At 38.8% G+C, this 21,629-nt stretch overlaps 1 protein-coding gene across 1 annotated transcript in view; it reads right to left on the minus strand.

The window, feature by feature from the left end:
* The window catches only part of UXS1 (UDP-glucuronate decarboxylase 1), a 51,046-nt gene that overhangs the window by 12,203 nt on the left and 17,214 nt on the right, over positions 1-21,629 (minus strand). The window contains exons 6-9 of the mRNA XM_009326250.1: positions 14,225-14,329; positions 12,814-12,873; positions 10,299-10,420; positions 510-629 (exon numbers count right to left, since the gene is read on the minus strand). Coding sequence (XP_009324525.1) covers positions 510-629; positions 10,299-10,420; positions 12,814-12,873; positions 14,225-14,282 — 360 coding nt within the window. The 5' untranslated portion in view covers positions 14,283-14,329. The remainder of the gene's footprint in view (positions 1-509; positions 630-10,298; positions 10,421-12,813; positions 12,874-14,224; positions 14,330-21,629) is intronic.

A 21,629-nucleotide genomic window follows, 5' to 3' on the forward strand; every position in this document is an offset into this window, starting at 1 on the left:
GGGTCATGCCACACCAGTTTGTCAATGGTAACAAAACCCAGTCTTGGCCGGCTTTATTTACTAATACGTGATGTAGCCTGAAGGCCTTTAACGTTACATTATACATAGAAAATTTAGGCTGATCTCCAAGCTTGCAGAAAGACATTTAGATGCCTAACTTCCAAAAAGAGTTCAGAGAAAGTAGTACCAAAACATGATTCTGTAAGCCTTGTCATGCCGTGTCCCCATAGAAGAGTTGTGACAGAGATTGAAGTTCAGGATGACTAAAACACTTTCTCAGATTGCAACTGGTAACCTTAGTTCTCTCTGGGAAAGCAACACCAATACCATCAACAGAGTGCATCTTTGGATATATAATTCTATACACTTGAACTTGATATACTGAAAGATTAGATTTTTAGAGGGGGGGGAAACCTCAGTGTTTTCTAAAATCCAGCCTCTTTCATAGCACATAAGGATAGGATATAAAGATGAACAACTCTTCACGTCACTGAGAGGTCATTACTTACTGTTAGTGGTTCTCCCTGGAGGGCTTGTAGGATAAAATTACTGACAACTCTACCATCATTCATATGCATTCGAGGCCCAAAAGTATTGAATATTCTGGCAACCCTCACTTCAACTCCTTCCTGCAGGCAAAGAAAAAAGAATTGTTACTACCTTAATAAGAGTGTCTTTCTTCCTAGAAGTGCAAATTAACTCTCCCCTGTCCAAAAGCTTTTTTAAGAATCCCTCTTACAGCTTTAACAAGCATTGTTTTCTCACCATGAAAACACTTCTAATCTCTCATCAACGCTACTGGAAACTGTAGTGCATACAGCAAGGTAACGTATACTAGTTCTCAGTATTTGCAACGCAAATTCTAAATCACTGCTAAAATAGCTGATGATTTCAGCACATGCATTTTCTTCCAACAAGAACCTTAAGATATTTTGATAGTACCCTTCCAACAACAACTTATTTCACCTGGGACTCATCTACATTTTTTGCACGTAAGTGAAGTCTCACAACCACCAGATATAGTACCAAGGTAGCATTTCCAAAGATGAGAAAAGTTGAACACTTCAGGTAAGTACCACCAATGCTATAAAGTAAGTGGCTTTGTAACCAGAGCCACAATGTTTCTTAGCTCCCTGCTACTTATTAGGCTGTGTAAATGCATGCATCACAATCCAGGCCTCCTCAGTGGCTTAGTTTTTTCAAGAAACATTTCTGTCATTCTCAGAAGTCCTTTCTGGAGGATATTTTGCAAATCTTCAAAGCAAAATGCAACAAATAGGTGAAACTGGAAACTGCCTGGACAAAACATTTTAACACTGGTCATGAAGTTCCTGAAGTAATCTCTCTCTAGGTATTTTCTGTTTATTGACACTTACTCATTTGGACAAGCCACAGGTCATGATAAAGCCTATAAGAAGGATTTTGGCCTTTGTGAGCTGAAGCATGCACTTGGCTCCTGATGAGTTCAGAGCAGTGTGGTATGCTGTAAACACAATAGATCCTACCATGTGAGAGTGATAGCCACAAAGCATGGAGGAAGGTGTCAACTTCAGCCCAGGCCTATCCATCCTCCTCACACTCCCTAGTCCTCCCCCCTTCCAGAAAAAGCCATCCTTGTATCAGTCACAGGAAACACTTTCCATGTGAAGCAAACTTTGTGCTGCAGATTCAACTGAAGCAACCGAAGTCACAAGCACAATGTTCTGGAGTTGCAAACATTCAGTTATTCCTTCAGAGGATACGCAGAACATCATGTATTTTCAATGCCTTTTACTTAGGCTTAGACCAATGCTTGCCATTTTCTTGGAAGAGAAGTGTGTGGAAGAAGTGTGTTGTTGGTACATCTGTGGCTGAAGGCTGCAGCTCACACACTTCACTCAGGAGAGACCTGGAAACACATTTTTCTTGGAAATAAATGTAGCTTCATGTACAAGAGAAACTTGCAGGAAAACCTGATCTTCTCTCTTGGGTCTCCAAGTGATTCATAAACAAATGAATCCTCAAAGAAGTTTTGTGAAAGCAATAGCACTAGCTTTTTACAGATGAGACAGTGAGAGAGGCAGAAGGCACATTTAACACTAGCTGTTACTTGGTGTTGAGTAATGGGAAACACAAAGTAGTATAGGTAAAGCCCAACACTCCCTAGTCTGGAGAAAGCCAAACAACATCCAGTTCTGTTTAACTGCAACTAAGGCTTCAGTTGCCATGATCAAACATTGTTTATATTTGCAACTAAACTGTTAAGCTAACAGTAACCACGGAGGTAACTATTGTGCCATAGGAAAAGCTATAGTCTTGAGTCTTTGTCACACAACGAGCTTGCATCCACAACAGAACCAAAAAAATAACCTCACAACATCCACTTGGCCCGGCTGAGACACCCTGGAAAGAGCAGAAGTCCCTTCCCATGCAATATGCATCAGTTGGGAACATACTCTTTATTTCCTGTTAGTTAAAAAAGCACGGCAGTGTAACACGTCAAACATACTTCCAGCAGCATATTACAGAGCCATTCCCAATGCCTTCACTGTGTCTGGAAATATATACTCTGATAGAATTTCTCGTTCTTTTGATTTGCCCAGCATTCTATCTTAAAAAGGACACTGACTCCTTCAGGGAGAGACTGCATTTCACATGGGCTTTCCAGATACTGCCATTAATAACAAGTACAGAAAACAAGGCACTTGGAAGCTAGTACTCAAGATAAAAATAACTCATTAAACAATGCTGACCAAAAAGCTTCTCTTGTACTGTACAAACTACAGCAGCAGCCTTGTTTTCCAGTACTGGCTGGAAACTAGCAAGGAATCTAGAGAAGAAAAACAACACGTTCTCTATAGGCACTTACTCATAGCCACAGTGAATCCAGTGTTTCTTCTCCCTTCTATTTATTTCCCTCCCCCCACTGTAATGTTGTCTTTTAAAATGAGTAACTTTTTATTTATAGTGTCATCTAGCAAAGGTTTTATCTGCAGCCTACTGCTTTAAAAAAATCTATTTTCTATGCAGCTGAATTTTCATTTGTGCCTGTAAAACTGGGATCTATCTTCTCAGAAGAAACTCTTCCACAGACAAAGGAGCCAGTAACTTGAAAAATCACCATTTCACAAACATCTCCTTTGAAGTGATCCCTTTTGCATGTAGAGTAACTCTACTCCTTTTTGTATTAACTGCCTACGAATACTTATGGTACACTCTTACCTATGTCCTGTTACTCTGAATATCAACAACAACATGTTAATTATGACTGACTACCTCCACTGTATTCCCACAAGCAAAGCCAATTACTTCCCCAGATTTGTGGCAGTAAGTCATGTACAATATTTTATTATATCCTAGAGAAAGGAGAAAAATTTCTTTGGCCCACATTTATACTGCTAAACAAAAGAGAGCTTGAGACTAATCTCTGATGCTGAGATCAAATGTGATCAACTGGCTTCTGTCCTCACCGTTTAAGACTGTGCCTTCCTACAGCAGATTAATCAGAGAGGAAGTTCCTTGAGCAATCCAAAAAAGAGCCTGGGAGCAAGCTAATAAAATGCAGCATTGTGGGCTATCAAAACATTTCAGCTCACTCTATTATTTACTAGTATGTACATGTTCACAGAGACCGTGCCTTTACAGACGGAGAGGGAAGACAGAAAAGATGCAAGAAAGATTTTTATGGCTTACAGAGATACCTCCTCTGAATAAATACTCAGGCTGTTCTATAGCTGTCAGTCAAAAAGTAGCTTTAGTTACCCAGTCTCCCCTGCAAAACAAACTTGTCCATGGTCTTCAGCACGAGTCTTTGCCACTCAGTTCTAGAGATCCCAGCTCCAGAAAGTATCAAGGTATCAAGGATGCTATGATAACATCCTAATTTAAAAAGACATTTTAATTTTATAAGCCTTTTAAGAAAAGATATCTCCTTATGTTGACTGTCTCAGAAAACAGATCAATACAGAATACAACTCAAATGTCAAGAGGTTCTTTTAACTGAAACAGATTGAACATATGCTGTGGCTGTAATTCATAAGGATATCAGGCAAGCTTCTCTTAGTAATTAACAGTGCTTCCTTCTTTGTAAAGTCTGTGGATCTATCTGAACAGCGAGCATGAATTAGACCTCCCTGCACACAAAATCAGGAAAGGGAAAGCTGCAATTGTCTGCTCTCCAGCAGACAACTGGATTCAAAAAATCTCTTGGGGAAAGCCCAGACAGTTGCATGGATAGCACTGTGACCTGATACAAGTCTTTATCAATGTTTCAGCTAAAATTACTTAAGATTGTTGCTTGCATCCCTTGCTTTATTAGTCACTTTCTCACTGATTCATATTCTTTCCCATGTGTTTCAGAGATCATTAACTAACTCTCAAAATTGTTCCCAAAACCCTGAATTGTAATCATAGCAGAATTACTAGCACAGTGCTCACCAGGATCCATCTGTGACGTGTTTAAGCTACCACACAGCCTCAGCTACACTGAAGCTTGGTCCACAGTATTTTTTTTATATATGTACTGCCTATTGTATAAGCAAAATGAGATTATTTCCTGGTTACTAAAAGCTTTTTAAAACTGTTTTGCAAAAATATTGATGCGGAGATCTGAATTTCATGAACAGTAAAGCTCCTAAACAAGCTAGGAAGAACAATCACAATCATCTGACTCAACTTTCGGCATAATGCAGGTCCCTGAACACAACCCAGGCACACCTCCAGTACTCTTATCTTACGGTTGAAATATCACCATACTTACAGTTCAATGCTTCCCAGACCAGAGAAGCTACAACTTCTCTTCGAGGTCTCTTCATACCATTATTTATACCTCCCTGCTAAAAGTATGTCCTGATTCTAGCACTTGCCTCAGCTTGCATACCTCTTGTACATACTGTACATGGCCAACTGCAAGCAGCCACAGGCCTGTTCCACCGACACTTTGACAGGAGACATTGCCATTGGGAAGGGATGTGCACCCACTTAAGTGCATCTATGCCTGAATTACTAGGATATCCCCTTCAGACAGGGATTTTAACTCAGTATTTTACTGCACAACATGGCTTCTGAACATGAGGCGGCAGATAACAACCAGTGCAATGATACCCAGTGAAGGAGAACTGTATCACAGCTGCCAGTAAGGTTCCAGTAAGGGTCAGGAATACGTGCAAACAAACAATAATATATACGCCAAACAATTTAATTTTAGTCATCTGCATAATGGAGAGTTCTGCAGAGTTATACTCATTAATTAGTCTAACAATGACAGTTACAGGTGAAAGAAAATGCCTTACCACTGCTTTTAGAGCAATGGTGGCTGTATGAGGAGGATGCATCTTACAAACAAAAGTAAGAGGTGTACCGAATTGAAAAGAACATCAGAAACAACACATACTTTGCATCAAGAGATGAATGCTGCTATGGGTATATTCTTATTCGGACACCAGATAAACTTAGTGAACTGAATCAACCTCCAAAAAAAGTTTAAAGTCTTCCTGACTTCAAAATTCAATTTGCACGATCAAGCAATATCAAGAACAAAGAACTAAGTTCTCCAATTACCTGAGGGAAATCAGAAGACAGGATTTCTTACAGCAAGGAAAGAAAAAAAAAGACAAACTAGAGCACAGAGACTATGGAAAGCATTGACTTTTTTTGGAAACTGCCTGTATTTGTTTAGTCCATGGCTTTGATAATCATTGCAATACAGTATTCTAACCTTGCCTACGGTACAAAGTTATTTTGCAATTGTTAACAGCACAGAGCATGTAGAAACAGTAGAGATACTAGAGCATTAGCAAAACCATTGTGTCTGAATATGGGCCAGAAGACCTGACAGTTTTTTCCTGCTTTATTTTCATGCAATTTGGGGAAAGTGTTGCTCCGCTGACAGAAAAAAAGCCTATTATATCCACGCTATGTTTGTGTTAGGAAGTTCTGACAACTCAGATAAAACAATACAATTTATAAACAGATACTTAAATAATGAAACTCTCCACTTACAGAGGGACTCCTACTACTAATGACCCAGTGAAACAACAGGTTGCATTTTTATAATACTGCCTCAGATACTGCAGCATTCTCCTCCTCCCCTTTTCACCTCACTTCCTCCAACTGAATGTTAACAACAGATAGCTTTGGAAAACTATATTCCACTTCTACAGTTGTACAGGACCAAACACAATGTTTTGGTTCATGTGCAGAGCTTCTACACAGCAAAAAAATTATTACAGACAGCTCTAACAGCTCATTAGAAAACATGCAGATCCATTAATCTGATAGTACAGAGAATATGTACCAGAAGGTTTTACAAAATGGCAGGGCTATCAGAAGGGCTGTACAATGGTAACTGGAACAAGCCAGTTTGAAAAGCTTAGCATTATTTAATCTCTATATTATTACAGTTTGCAGGACTTCTGGGAAAGGATTTTTATCTGTGGTTTCTCTTTTCCAAAGTATAAACGCCTACTTGTGAACCAACAGTTGAAAGCAGCGCTTGTTTCCTCTTTCAAAGCGGAGCCAGTTAATCAAGAAGATAAAAGCGACTAACAACAAACTACTTGAAATTTTCAATGGAACTGCCACATTTATGAGAATATTAATTTAACTGTGAGTGTGTGACCTCTCAGACTTTGCAAAGGAAAGGAATTGTTGACAATTTTTTCTTTTCTTTCTGAATTTCACTGACTTTGTATATAACAACTCACGTGGGACACTAGGTGCAGTGCTGACACCTGCACTTCAGTGGTGTCAGTGCCCTCTCAGTCAGCAGTGAGAAAGGCTGTAGCATCTCAACTCTTCTTACCTAAATTACAGGCACTGCCCAAGGGAGTTGACTGCCTGCAGCACCTTACAGACTCCCCTCTCCAACCTTGGCATCACTACTATTCCTGGATGTGAAACTCCTCTGCTTGGCTTCTAAAAAGGTAAAGGAATCCATGATATCTTTTACCCCTACAATTTAGCTTTGGCCTGGTATACCTCCAACAGCAACCACCATCTGTGTCATTAAAGGACTGTTCTCTGGGCTTTTGACTATGGCCCCGAGGAGATGCAATGCTTCCTTTTCTCCCCCTATGCTGTCAGAACTACAAACAATTCAATTCCATTCTTCCACAAAAAGCAACAATTCTGCATTAAGATCATGCAGATCATCTTAACATCAATCATGTTAAGCAAACTGCTAACAAATTTAATGTGACAACAACAAAAAAGAATGCTGCATGCTTAAAAATAATCTATATTGAATATCAAGGAAACAACAAGTGATAACTAGAGAATACAGGATAAACTCCCAAAAGACATTAAAGCAAACCGCCTTAACTCAACATAGCTATTTGTTTTCTATCTAATTACTCAATAAATACCTGGTTGTTCACTATTCAATGCCTTTTCAGTTGCAATTCAACAGTTTTCATTACCCCTACATTTCACATCAAGGCTTTTTATGATTACTGAAACCAACTCAATTTGTGAATTAAAGATCAGGGGGAAAGTACAACTCAATATAAAACAGAAAATCACCCTAGTGTTGCAATTGCAATGCACTTCTATATTTAACAAATTTCAACGTCAGTTTGCATGTGTTATTCTCTCACATTAATATAATAAACTTCACCTCTAGCATGTCTTCCCTTTCTTCTGTAACCTATTCAGATATTTTGGCACCTTGAATCTTCACTGTCCTGGTTATAGAATATTCTATAAGGCAGAGCATAACACTTGTCCACTTAGAGAAGGTTATACTTAATATTTAGTTATGATAACTCAAGTCACACACCTGTATATGAAGTTTATGCAAAAGCATAAAGCACTGGAAGGACTAGGAAGGATAGGCAGAATTGCAACAAAAATGGGAATTCTGAAGAAGTCTGAATCAGAGGATGCAACTTAGTTCCCAGATGAACAGGGCAAGGAACTAAAGCTCCCTGTGGCTTAAGAAAAGCTCCAGAAGCAGGTACTTCCACTCACACTAAGGAGCATAGCTGACCTCCGCTCCCACACAAATTGAAGGAGGGAGAGCTGCTCCTGGAAGCCTATAGCAGATATCTTCTCAAACCGCACGCTCAGGTGCCTCACATGGGATGAGATGAACCCATGTACGTGCTTTGAATTTGTGAGCCCTGCATTTCTCCAGCAAATATTGAACTCCCCACCTCTCTTTTCAAGCAGATGCTTGTATTACTGAATGCTACTACCACCCTTGGACTCTTTGATAAGGAAGTACTGCTGGGCTTGTTTAAAGACAGCAGTTGTAAACCGGAGATAAAGTCAAGAAATGCTTAATTCATAGGGTCAAAATAAGTGAACAAAACAACACTGCCAGCAGAAAAGAGCGCACCAAAAAGGCCTTGGTCAAGACAGGCTACTGAGAAACTCTGACGACTGTGAATAAAGAGTCATAATCTTTGACTAGGTTCAAGAACTGTTCTGATTCAAACAGCCTGTCTGGAAGTATAATGAAGAAGTTAAGTTTTGTATTTTTTGGAAACAACATTAGATACACAAGGTAGCTAACTATGTGCATGATGATGGAAAACTCTGGAGGAAATTACCAAAAAAAGCAGAAATAAGTTTGCTTGTTTCTTCTTTTTACTAAAGCTGAGAAGATTCTGGAAACATTTTAGCCTGAAATCCTGTAAATCCAATTGTTTTGGGCTAGGTCACTCCTGTCTGAAAACCCCCTTAAAAGCACAATACTTATTTTCATAGCAGTAGCCAGATTTTTCCATTAGCAAAAGATAGTATTTCCTCCACTAATAATAGTGGAGGAAGTATCACTTAAATTCTGAGGAAAAAAAAGCTCAACAGCATTTCAGAATATACCTGAATGTGGGACAAGCTAGGGCAGACCTCACTGACCCATAATAAAGTATAAGAAATATCTGACAGAGATGCCCCTAGGACAGAAAGCCCACTTCCATCATGCATTTTCACTTAATGTATGTGTGTATCGCAGTTCCACCTTACAAACCTCTGCTATCCTTTGCAAATCCTGCATAAAATTTATGGGATAGTATCATGACTCATCCTTTGGCTTAAAGATACAGCCCATGATTTTCAAAATTACCTACAGACTTGCCCTTCTGAAAGAATAGTGCAGTGTGTACCACAAACTTGCAAAAAATTCAATATCCTACAGCACAAGAATTTCTCATAAAAACTACAATATTCAACTGCGAATGGATTTCCAGACCCACAGGGAATATTTTTCCACAGTGAAGTATAGAAGACATCATCCTGAACAAAAGCAGTACCCCCATATTATACCTTAAATGATTTAAAAGAGAACAAAAGAGACACGAACCTCTGCCTTCTCTGTCTGGCAGAAGAGATAAGAGAAAATTACTACAACCTCTGGACTAAAATACCATCCCCTAAAGTCTTACCACTTAAGTTTAATTCTGTTTTCAAGGTTTTTAAAAGCCCTTAGTATTTTATCATTTAAAGGTTTTAAATTCTACAGAATATACTACATTTGATTGATTTACACCTTTGTATATTAAGGCTGCAAACACCAAGAAACAATGATACGATTTTCTTTAGTGTGCCACATTTTCTAATAGAATAGTCTCCCAGAGACTAGCTGAACAGCAATTAAATAAGATTCAAATACAGGTAAAGAGTCGATGCTGGGTTAGTTAATGATGAATTTCTACTTGTTGATTATAAAACCCACAGAAACTGGCACGTATCATTTCACAAACATATTTTAAATTGCATTTTTATCCTCATGTTACTGTATTTGTCTGAAAAAGTGCATTACGTAACTGAATATTCATCTCTTTCGTTCAGGGCCGTATTTATACCTACGTAATTTTAAGACATTTCTAAAGTGATTTAAAATACATTGCTCCTATATGAGTACTCATTAAAGAACTTCCTCATTTTTACCTGTATGTTCTGATTTCAATTATGCTCATTAAACATTCCACATTTATCAGTAATGGCCCTATTCAGCAAAGCACTTCTCAGCACAGGACCAACTTAAAACAACTCTGTTATCTGGCTCCCAAATTAGTAAGGTCATCTCAGTTTAATCTGTCTAAAAACTATTTATGATACTGAAAGACATAATATGTCTATCAAGAAGACTAAAGCACATTTTCTTGAAGAACACTGCTCATCTGAAAAAACACAACAGATGGGAGCAATAACACTTTTGCATTGAAGAAAACAGATTTTGCAGCTACAGTATGAACGCTCCTACTCAAAACATTCTCTTTTGCCCTCCTACCCCTAAATACACATATTCCAGTTTTGCCACACATTTGGCCTTCATAATTATAGAAAATCCATTGAATCTGATACAAGTTTAATACCTGCTTCATATATGCATAGCACATGGTCTCTGCAACCCGCTTTCCTTCATCATAGCAGGCTCTTGGACCTATTGGATTCACGTGGCCCCAGTAATCCTCATTTTGAGGGTGAACTTCAGGATCTATGGGGAAAAAAAAACCACCTTAAATGATCTTCTGTCAAAAAGGTGACTATATATAATGAATCTTTCAGCAGATCACTAGTGTTATACAGTTTAATAGCTTCTCTCTGAACTATGCATTTAAAAGATACTAAGTTTCAACACCATTCCTTAAAAGTGTATTCACTAGAACCATGAAAATGACAGTTACGGAAGATGTGAGACTCTAGTAAGATAACTGAGTACAAGCACACAACAGCCATCATCTGCTTTCCCCTAAAAGAGTGTGCGAACAGAGGGTTAATCCAACTCTCCTCTGCAAAGACAGACTACCTCAAGGGAACAAATAAGGCTCTTATCTAATGTGATTCAGAGGAAATATTATAGGTTATATAGGCAGCACTTTTTACTGCGTTGGAAAAAAAGAAAGCAAAGCATCTTCAAGTTTTATAAAATAAGAAATAAGGAAAGAAAAATGGGCAAAATGGAGAAGTACTGCATTTCTTAAAGAAGAAAGAGTACAGCGATGTACCACAATGTACTTGCTATGCTGCTTCTGTTTTATCCTAAGCATTTTTACTAGCTATCACTGGGCACAATCAGGTTAGACAATCCTTTGGTTTGATCCAGTACAGAAGCTGTAGATTACAAAATAAACCAACCAACCAAAAATCTTCTAGGAAGCTCTGTGTGTGTGCATGTGTTCACTCTATATGCTTGAAGCAATACAATCACTTTGTTACCTTTCTCCACTTCGCTATCTGTGCTGTCTTATCCTCCTTCCTGGGTTTGAAGTTTGCATACATCACTACTAAACTTTCAAGTGTTACAGTTTAATTTTTGAAACAACCTTGATGGTCAGTTCTGATTAACCCTCCCAGTTTTTATGCTGCTCGCTGACATGATTACAGATGAATTCCTGCCATATGAAAGCCACAGAGCAGTGACAAATGCAGGGAGGTTGTACACAATTACAAAAGCCCGTAGCATTCTTAAAAGGGCCCCAGAAGGTGCTGTGATCTGGAAGGCCACTTCAGTTTCTGTCTCCTTTCTGGCAGAGGCAGCCTTACAAAGCACTTGGAAGCTCTCTATAACAACACTGCTTTAAGAACTCCTGTGGAAACAGCTAACAGATATTTTCTGACTTTATTTTCTGTCCTTTATTTTTCAGCAAAATGACTTTGTCTGTTTAGTCAGAGTATGATATGAATAGACTCTCTCCACTGGCTTTACTGACACGACAAAGCCTGATATTGGGAGTTTCAAGTTTTCCACTTCAGGAGGAGGATTGTAGCAGAGCAATGAGGCTCCAAAACTTGGTGGTTTTTTTGCCTGTTGGTCCCCTGTTCCAGAAGGGAGTTTGTTCAATTACAGAAGAGTCCTTGGGGCTACCATTTTTCTCTGTGGAGCCTGACCGTGGACAATCAAAGGCAAGGGAGGCAGTGGTGCACCCCAAGTGCAAGGGGTGCAACGCTTATTTGGTTGCCCGGTCATCTTAGTGGAGCTCTTGCTTGGGTATTTGCTTTGAATCTTCTTGACTGAAGTTATTGCACCAAAAGAGTACTCCTTGAGGTATGTTTTTTGTCCTTCCTCACTTTTTCCTCACAAAGCTTTGCATCTTGTTACAGAGATGAGTATTTTTTGTTTGCTTGCTTGTTTTTTAAAGCCTAGACTCTCACAACTACTAATGTTGAGCAGGTGACTGTGCCTGCATATCTCCATTAACCTTGCAACACTGCTATTACCAATGAGGCAAGAGTTCACAACAGCAGGAAGTTTCTCTAGTAGGCACACGGTCTGTCACACACCCCAAGGAAGTACTAAAGATTCTCATTGCATCCAGCTAACAGTTCTATCAGTCATTCTCTCTCTACTTCACTCCTTAGTAACAGCAAAAGGAAGAAGGAGAGAGATGGCACCATTGCTCAATATTACGTTTTAAGAGACACCGCAATGGCATGCATGCACAGTCACTGTTTTCTTAGCCTGGAGATTATGTCCTTGTCTCTTGCACTGTGCTGCACACACTAGGGCAATTGCTAAATTGTAACAATGCAACTGGGGAAAACAGAAGCAGATTTGCTACTGAAATTATCTTTCTTCACAGGCTTTCATTATGGCATCTGGATTTTAATCACAGTTCAACACTCAAAATTCCCCCACAAGCCCTTTTGAAAAAGAGCCATAAACTAAGACATAGGAAAGTTACAAAGTTTGAGCGTCCTTCCACCACTCTGACTAGAGATTTAAAGCAAGTACTAATGCCGACATTTTAAGCTGTGAGAAGTACATCTAATAAAGAAATCAAGCTAACACAGTAATGAAAATCTATCAATCATTCAACAAGAGGTTTGTAAATACCCTTTTACACAGTCACATCTCAAGAGCTCTAAACACTCTTTTATCCTTCTTACCTCCATATACCTCTGATGTAGAGGCCAGCAGCAGCCGTGCTCCAACACGTTTGGCTAACCCTAAATTTTGGGCAGGGAAAGAACATAATTAGATCAAGTTTGAGAATCTTTCAGTCACATTAATTGCTTTAGTGCAAACCCACTTCACATGTTTTTAAAGAGAATTAGATTTCTCTCGCTAGATAAATCTAGCTATAAATCACATCCATAGCTCCCACTCCCAAGGTAGAACACTTGAGAAACGGCAGAGCAGCACCCACATGTGTGATGTGGTTGCTTCTGGGACTAAAAGTTACACTGAACCAAGATCCAAGAACTTAATATATTACACCCTAAATAAAGGCCAAGTAATCATAAACCATTCCAGTTATGAAATCAGGATCTTGAAACAACACACCATATTATGATTATCAAAACGTAAAGATAAGCTACATAAAGAAACTGACACAGAATAACATGTTATAGGACCAAATCAATCATTTTCCCCTTATTATGCCCCTTTAAACGGCCTAGATGATCATACCCATCACTTGAGATTATTCTGCACTCCATTTCAATGACTTTCTGGCCTTCAAGTTGGCATGGCCAATCAAATAAATCTATCATCTATGCTGTACTTCGATAGCTTCTAAATGACTTCTCTGAACTGTACTCACTAGAGCATCACTCAAATGAGAAACTCAGCTGACCTAATGCCCAGCAGCTTTTTTGCCTCCTCATAATTCTTAGGATCACTGACACCCAGTTCACGCTGCAGCATATGCCAAATGGATCAAAGATGGGAGGAAAAAGTAGTGAAGGTTTGAGGCCTTCTTTTCACAGGCCCATTCCCAGCATCAAAACCAAGACAAAGATGAAAATGTTGCCTTCTAATTATCTAGCATGAAGCTAGACATTAAAAGTTCTTGCAAAATTTGCTAGCCAAGGCATGCAACAAGAGGGTGCAATGCTCTTGATGTTCAGGGTTTACAGAGCCAATGCAGTTCCACCTAGTTCAACGTTTGCTGTGGTGGAAAGGAACAGTCACTCATGGCAAACATGGGAATGTTCCACAGTCATCAAGGTGCAAAGTGCAGTCATGGACACAATTTCGCTGTAAAAATCCCTGCTCTTAATTGTTCCTATGGCTTCTATAATTACTGCACAATTATTACTCCATAGTCAAGTTACAGGAATGAAGTTCTTGTGCTTTGATAGCTGAGCTTGCATGTTGTCAGAGTTCATCTGCAGATATATTTAAAGGAAAAGTACAAAAATCTTCAGAGGGGAAAAGAAACAACCTTATTTTTCTTAAAGAATCAACTTTTAAAAATGTTCAACTCATCTGCTCCATCCTGCTCTCCCTCCAGTAACTCTGTCCAGATTATATTATGTCTAACAAAGTTAAGTAAGAAAGAAGATTTCCACTTACCCAGCATGTTTAATGTCCCAATAGTGTTGGTCTTCAATGTTTTTATAGGATTATACATGTAATTTGGAGGAGAAGCAGGAGATGCTAGATGATAGATCTGGTCCACTACAGAAAACCAGAGGGGGGTGGAAAGAAAGCATTATTATTTTCTCATGTAACATATTAAATGAGAAAACATTAGGGTCAAGAAACAAGTACTTCTTTGTGCATTTCCTAACGTTGGAACTCAGCGTTTCCTATATTGCTACCTACAGATAATATATATGTATGCAAACTTGTTGTAACCCAAAGCAAGACTTACTTTTTAGTAAAACAAAAACTAAAGTGTAGTATATATCAACATTATTGACACAGATACAGAAGTCTGTCTGGGCATTGACATTTTTCACTTCTAAAAATTTTAGTTATGAGTACTTCAGAGATGTTTAGAAGCTGCAAAAGTATATGCAACATTCTATTACCCTCTAGTTTTTAAATGACTATCAGCTTCAGAATATTTTTCTCAAATGGAATCCCAAGCAAAGACGGCAGAAATATTTTTTAATACCAGGAGGAACATTGTCGGAAAAATAATTATAATAATTTTATTTGTAAGCCACTTGTCAATGAAATATTAACGGGATTAGTATCTTATTTATATTTTAAATATATATGCCAAGATATGGGCATACAACTTTGGTCCTTTTTCCCCTATCCAGTATCCCCTATCCTATTCTAACAGCAGTGGACCCTTTGCTCCACTGGTGTTCTATGTTGTACTTTGGATAATACAGCATTTTAGCTTTATAAAAAAAACCCAAAACCAAAACCTCCCCAATACAGAGATTCCAGCCTCCCCAGTTATGAAATATAATTAGCCAACACACTAGACCATACCTTGCAATCAATGAAGGTATACTGAAGCCTAACCTAATTTAAAATAAGGTAGCTTGGGTAGTGCCAACAGATCGCTCAGATAGTGCAAGTCCCAATCTTAACTAATTAAATTTGCTGCATTTCTGTGATTGCAGTGTAAGCAAACCTAAAGATTCAAATCACCCACAGGAAATACATATTCCACACAACAGCAAAATAGAGCCTAGTACAAAAAAACTAAATAGTTACACCACTGTCATGAGTACAGACTGGGGCCCATGTGAACCTCATGAAGTTCAACAAGGCCAAGTGCAAGGTCCTGCACCTGGGTCGGGGCAATCTCAAACATGGACACAGGCTGATGGATACAGGCTGGACGATGAGTGGATTGAGAGCAGCCCTGCCAAGAAGGACTTGGGGGTACTGGTGGGTGACAAGCTGGACATGAGCCAGCAATGTGCGCTTGCAGCCCAGAAGGCCAATCGTATCCTGGGCTGCATCAAAAGAAGCGTGGCCAGCAGGTCCAGGGAGGGGATTCTGCCCCTCTACTCTGCTCTGGTGAGACCCCACCCTGGAGTACTGCATCCAGCTCTGGGGCCCCCAGCATAAGAAAGACACGGACCTGTTGGAGCGGGTCCAGAGGAGGGCCAGAAAGACGATCAGAGGGCTGGATCACCTCTCCTATGAGGACAGCCTGAGAGAGCTGAGGTTCTTTAGCCTAGAGAAGAGAAGGCTCTGTGGAGACTTTATTGCAGCCTTTCAGAACTTAAAGGGGGCCTATGGGAAATATGGGGAGGGACTCTTTATCAAGGAGTGCAGTGAAAGGACGAGGGGTAATGATTTTAAACTGAAAGAGGGTAGTTTTAGATTAGATATTAGGCAGAAATTCTTTACTGTGAGGGTGGTGAGACACTGGAACAGGTTGCCCAGGGAAGTTGTGGATGCCCCCTCCCTGGAAGTGTTCAAGGCCAGGTTGGGCGAGGCTCTGAGCAACCTGATTTAGTGGAAGGTGTCTCTGCCCATGGCAGGGGGGTTGGAACTACACAGTCTTTTAACAAACCATTCTATGATTCTGTGATTCTTAATTTAACAATTATTCCTAGCACAAGAGAACAGAGAGAGAAAAGAGAATAAAGGCTGTAAGAGATTTTAAGTTCAAAGGCCAAACGTATCATCAGTCAGGACTTCCTTCTCTCTCCAACTTCTACTTTGGTTTATTTCTATCTTAAGCTAAGTGAATTGTGCTTTGCTGTCTATTCATCCACTAGTCAGGCTTACTTGTTTATTTTCAGCTATTTACCCATTTTCATAAAATGGTCTATTTCCAGAACAAGCATGGGCAGTCATTTCTATCATGGTAGTTCAGAAGACACATATAGGTATCATAAATGGTATTTGATACAAGGAAAACAAGCACACAGGACTTCACTCAACTTTGGTTTTGTAACAGGCCATCAGGAAAGTTGCTACCTCTGTACTTCAGAACTTCAAAAAGCTCAGCTCAACCTGGCAAATTTAAAGAACTGAAAAAACCTCAATAAGCTGTGCAGTACACCAGAATCAGTCTTAAATAAGAAACTTAGAAGAATCCCAAGATACTAGTTGATTAACATTCTTAATAATGAAAATCTTAGGCAAATCCTAATTTGAGACCAGCTTCAGCATATCAGGGTTGCAAAATGCGTTCCATGAGATAAGAATGTGAAAGTTGGAGGTGCTACAGGGAAAAAAAGATTTTTTTTTTGTTAAATTATAATAAAAACAAACCAATAAAAACTGGACTCATTTTCACAAGCAGTATTTGATATTCAACAAAGCTCAACCTGCAAGCCTTTCATAACACAACTATTTTGAATATAAAAACGTCTTTCTGTCTTCTATGTAACATGAATCACAGTTAGACAGACCTACTTAAAAAGAAGAACATGGATAAGCGAATGCCAAAAAAAATTAAACATAAGATCAAATGAGAGATAATGATGCTTAAGAAAGGAAAAGAACAAATCACCTACCAAGGTCGTCCAAGAAAAGTAGTCAAAAGGTGACGTAAGAATTAGAATGGCAGGATGGAAGAAGGGAAAGTAATTCCTTCTTTGTGTTACGAAAGGAAAGTCTGTTTTTTTAAGAAGACTCAGCACTGAAACCTGAAAGAACCTGGAAAAGTCAAGGCTAGCTGCTATTCTGACAGAAGACAATATTGCATGGTATAAGGCTGTCTTGCCCTAGAACAGAACGCTGTTTGTCAAATGGTACACTCACATTTTTCTTTTAACTATTTTCTCAGGTGTTTTATAGTTTACAAGCAGTGGCAAATGACAGCAATATGAAATAAAGCTGTATTTTGACAATGTATGGATTACTGTTAGCCCTCTGTTGGGTTTAACTTTCACAGTATCTGTGACATAATGAACTTTTTTTTTCCTCCAGTTTTAAATTAATTCTTTTACCAAAAACAGGGTAGAAGCATCCTTGACTTTCAAATGAAAAAAAAATAAATATCCAAACTTGCCCCAATTTTTCTTTTTCTCCATTTGAATATAACTATACTTGCTTAAACAGCACAGGCTGTATATGCATTATAATCAGTAGGAAAAAAATATTAAATATAAAGTTATCACCTACTCTCAACTAGCTGAGAACACTGAGATGTTAGAGGAATATGTTTCCTGTTGAAGACTTCCATTCTTCCCTGACTCCCAAATTTCATTTGACAAAGCAAGCACACAATCCTTTGCTTCCTGACCCCTCTCTAGTGTAAAAAAGCGGAGTGGTTAGGGTGAGAGTGTATATAAGTGGCTTGATTTATCGATGTGGAATGTACCTATTACTTTTCAACAATCATTTAAGCAACGAAAAAATTAAAAGTAGTTAAAAACCTTCAAAACACAAGTATCTCTTCATATTAAATCATTACATCCTTTTTAAGATAAGCATGTGTTCTGATAATAAAGCTTTAAAAATACTGGCAAGATTGTCAAGGTGAAATATTTAACCTACTTACTTTCTGAATCCTTAGTGAAGTGTACTTGCACATAGTCACATTTTTCTAGATTAACTGCTGTTTTTAAGTCTACTGGGCAAGTTCATAGCTCCTGTGAGTGCATACTGGCTCATCTGTAAGAGGCATGTCAAAGTTCACCCCGTGCTGCATCTTTGCATTATTGCCCAAACACAAGAAATCCTGCAAAATAATTTATGATCAAATTTTATTCACTGCTTAAGCTTACAATGTCAATAGCGACCAAAATAAGGAGAAATTATTTCAAGTCAAACCTCATCACACAGAACAATTAACTATTAACATAAACACAAGATCAGCTTCTAAGGCAATCTGCACGACTCCATCACCCCTAAGTTTCACAGTCTTGACAGAGTAATGATATTTGACAGTATGCTCAAGCATATCTACTTCTTATATGTTGCCATGCTCTTTTTGGTCTACAGCTGTTAATCTCTAGAGCAGAAATGACCAGCTGCCTACAAGATGTCAGAACAGCCCCAAAAGCTAGAGATACAATTTTGGCACGTGCCACATTGGTGAGGACTTATTCTCACATTAAAAAGTGCAGAGAAATACAATTTCATGTAGCAGGCTGCTCTGCTATTTGCTCTCATATCAACAGAAACTGATATTTTCACTCACTATCAACTCCAGTGCATCAAGAGAGCTTTTCACAGAAGGCAACCTATAGTAGCAACGCATTTAGTACCCAAAGACGGTCTGACACAGTGAGTGCTGGAGGAAGCGAGCTCCCAGCTCAGACTCGATTCAAAGCCCTGCCCACATTGCTAATGCAACTGAAACTTCTGGCATTCTGTCTGCAACATGAAAATAGCTAATTGCTTTGTGTGATGAAGTGTGACGTGGAATAACTTCTCCTTATTTTGGTCGCTATTGACATTGTAAGCTTCAGTAGTGAATAAAATTTAATCAAATTATTTTGCAGGATTTCTTGCGTTGGGGTAATAATACAAAGATGTAGCGTGGGGTCAAGTTTAATTGGTCTGTTGAACTTTGACACGCGTCCTACAGACAAGCCATGAATATGACTGCCTCAAGTTATGCCTCTGAACATAAGTATCCCCTTCCCACAGCATGGTACTGTCGTGAAACCAAAGAAAAGGGGTAGACTGGAAGCTGACGAAAGAAATGCTCAGAGAAGCCGCTGACCACTGCTTGCAGGCAGCAGGTAATTCAAGCACAGCGGCTCAGAAAAATGAACAAAGTAATAGCTAAAGCCACCTGCAGCCAATGCAGAGCTGAACTCTGACCTGAGTTTTATGCTGTTTCTCTCTATCCATTCCTTCACAACCCTTTCTAAATCTAGTTTTCAACAGGCTGTGGTGGAATTTTTGCAGAGTGAAAATGTCACTTCAAAAGCATTGTGGTCCGTCAGTAACTTACTGCCCAACCCAAGTCTGTCAAAGCAGAAGTGAACACTTTCCTGCCTCCCTACCTCCATCCACTTTATTTTTGTTGTTTTTTAAATACCTGCTGAATTTCTGACACACAGCAGCTCCTACAGGAATGGTTCCTTTAACGGCACATGGCAATTCAGATGAACAGGGCCAAAAACCACCTTTCCTTTTGCTGCATCAGGGTACAGCTAGGCCTGTGATTATCCAAGTGGATGAATAATTGTTAGCTAGAAACAAATGCAAACAAAATACACAACCCCAAAGGTTCTTTATAATCTTCAAATTTATTTATTTTTAAACAAGAAGCTAAGTTTAATGGACAGTGCTCAAAAAAAGAAAAAAAAAGAAAAAAGAAAAAAAAAGAAAAAAAGAAAGAGAAAGCACTCTTCTTCCCCTGGTCCTTCTTCCTCACTGTTTCCCAGCTGGCAATTGATTTAAATGTGACAAAGAGAAGGAGCCAGGAGACAAAGAAGGTTTTCCTTGCCAGAGACATGGTCTTGCCTGTCTGAGTCTGGTTTGCCTCGACATACTTCCTCCCATATGCACAAAGGCAAAAATAGACCCCTGTGATGAAAAGGTTCAGTCATCAGCTACACCAATTCCATTACTGTAGGTCAGGCCAGAGAAGCTGACACAGTGAAGCGAGACATTTCTATTGCACTAAACTAAAAAGGACTACAAATACAAATTCATTTTCCTAATATTAAAAATGTTGCCTGTAACTTAAGGCAAACTAGAATAACTCGATAAAGGTTTACCACATTGCTAGTACTGGAGCAGTTCTGGAGAGCTTCACCAGAGACCCAGGCACCACTGCACTTGGCTCTGGACAAATAAAATGAAGTAGCATATGTTATCTTCTGCCTAGTCATGACTTTCCATAATTGTACAATTTAAAACCATCAAGTTGAATGTATTAAGTATCTGGCAGAGGAAATGAAGACTAGGGGGAGAAAAATCTGGGATAGAAATACTGAGGCAAAAAACCCCCAATGTATTGAAGGCACTCACATAAAAAATTAGAAGCTGTATTTGTGCGTGCCTTAAGTTATCTGTGAAATGCCTTGGAGACGGAACAATTCTGGGATACTGTAGAACAGTGTTTAGCAAAATGTTATCATCTTGACTTCTGGAAGGCTGTTATTCACAAGAAAGCTATAGCCTATTCTTTTGGCCAATTTTGTGAGACTGTTGGTTTTAGCCTTCAAGTCAACTCAGACCCACAAGCCAGCAAAGTCCTTAAGAATAAAAGCATTTTTAGTTCCAGTCAAGCCAATGATCTATTAAAGTTCTATAAAAAATGTTCTTTTATATACCTATGTGCATGTTACTAACAACTTCATACCTTCTGAAAACTCTGAAAGCCAAGCCCCTTGTCACTACATATGTCATGTGCTTACAGCACTTCTTTCCGACCACGTAGCAAAATGTGGTTTTATTCTATCATTTTGAAAGCTCTTCAATGAAAGTCAGAAGAACCCAATATAAAACCCAAACTACCTTTGCATTCACAACAGTCACTGAAAACAGAGCTGATTTAAGAAATGTTTTGCCAGAAACCAGATTGCTAATATCAAGAATAAAAACAAAACAAACAAAAAAATCAGCTTTATTTAACTGATCTTCACATCAATTGTTTCAATTCATCTCAGGAAGCAAGTGATGAAATAGTTCTTCCTTACCTACCACTTACGAACTTTTATTCTCACTTATTTCACATTACGTTAGTTAGGCAGTGCACTTGCATTTGTTTTAAAAGTCTGCCTTTCAGCATCAGAATGGAACTACCCTTCACTACCCTGACCAAAAAGAAACAACCTATTTCGTCTTCAGCTGCTACAGACTGCAATTTTAGAAGTACTGTATGAATATTTTACCAAGAGCTCCTGTTTAAGCAGTGAAGCATTGGAGGCCATCAGCAAAACTCCTACTCTGCATCTGTGCTCCTATGGTTCAAAACCAATGTGGGCAGTGCGATCTAATTAAGTTGGAAAGAAAAAGAAAAATCTCTAGAAAGCATAACCCTTGAGGACTACTGTGAACATCTTTCCAAGGGAAGAGGATCTTTAAGCGATACCATTTTTTGATATAATGATAAAGCATTCAAAACAAAATGTGCATTTGTGATTAG

Source organism: Pygoscelis adeliae, unplaced genomic scaffold (assembly GCF_000699105.1).
Source record: "Pygoscelis adeliae isolate BGI_AS28 unplaced genomic scaffold, ASM69910v1 Scaffold156, whole genome shotgun sequence".
NCBI lineage: Eukaryota > Metazoa > Chordata > Aves > Sphenisciformes > Spheniscidae > Pygoscelis > Pygoscelis adeliae.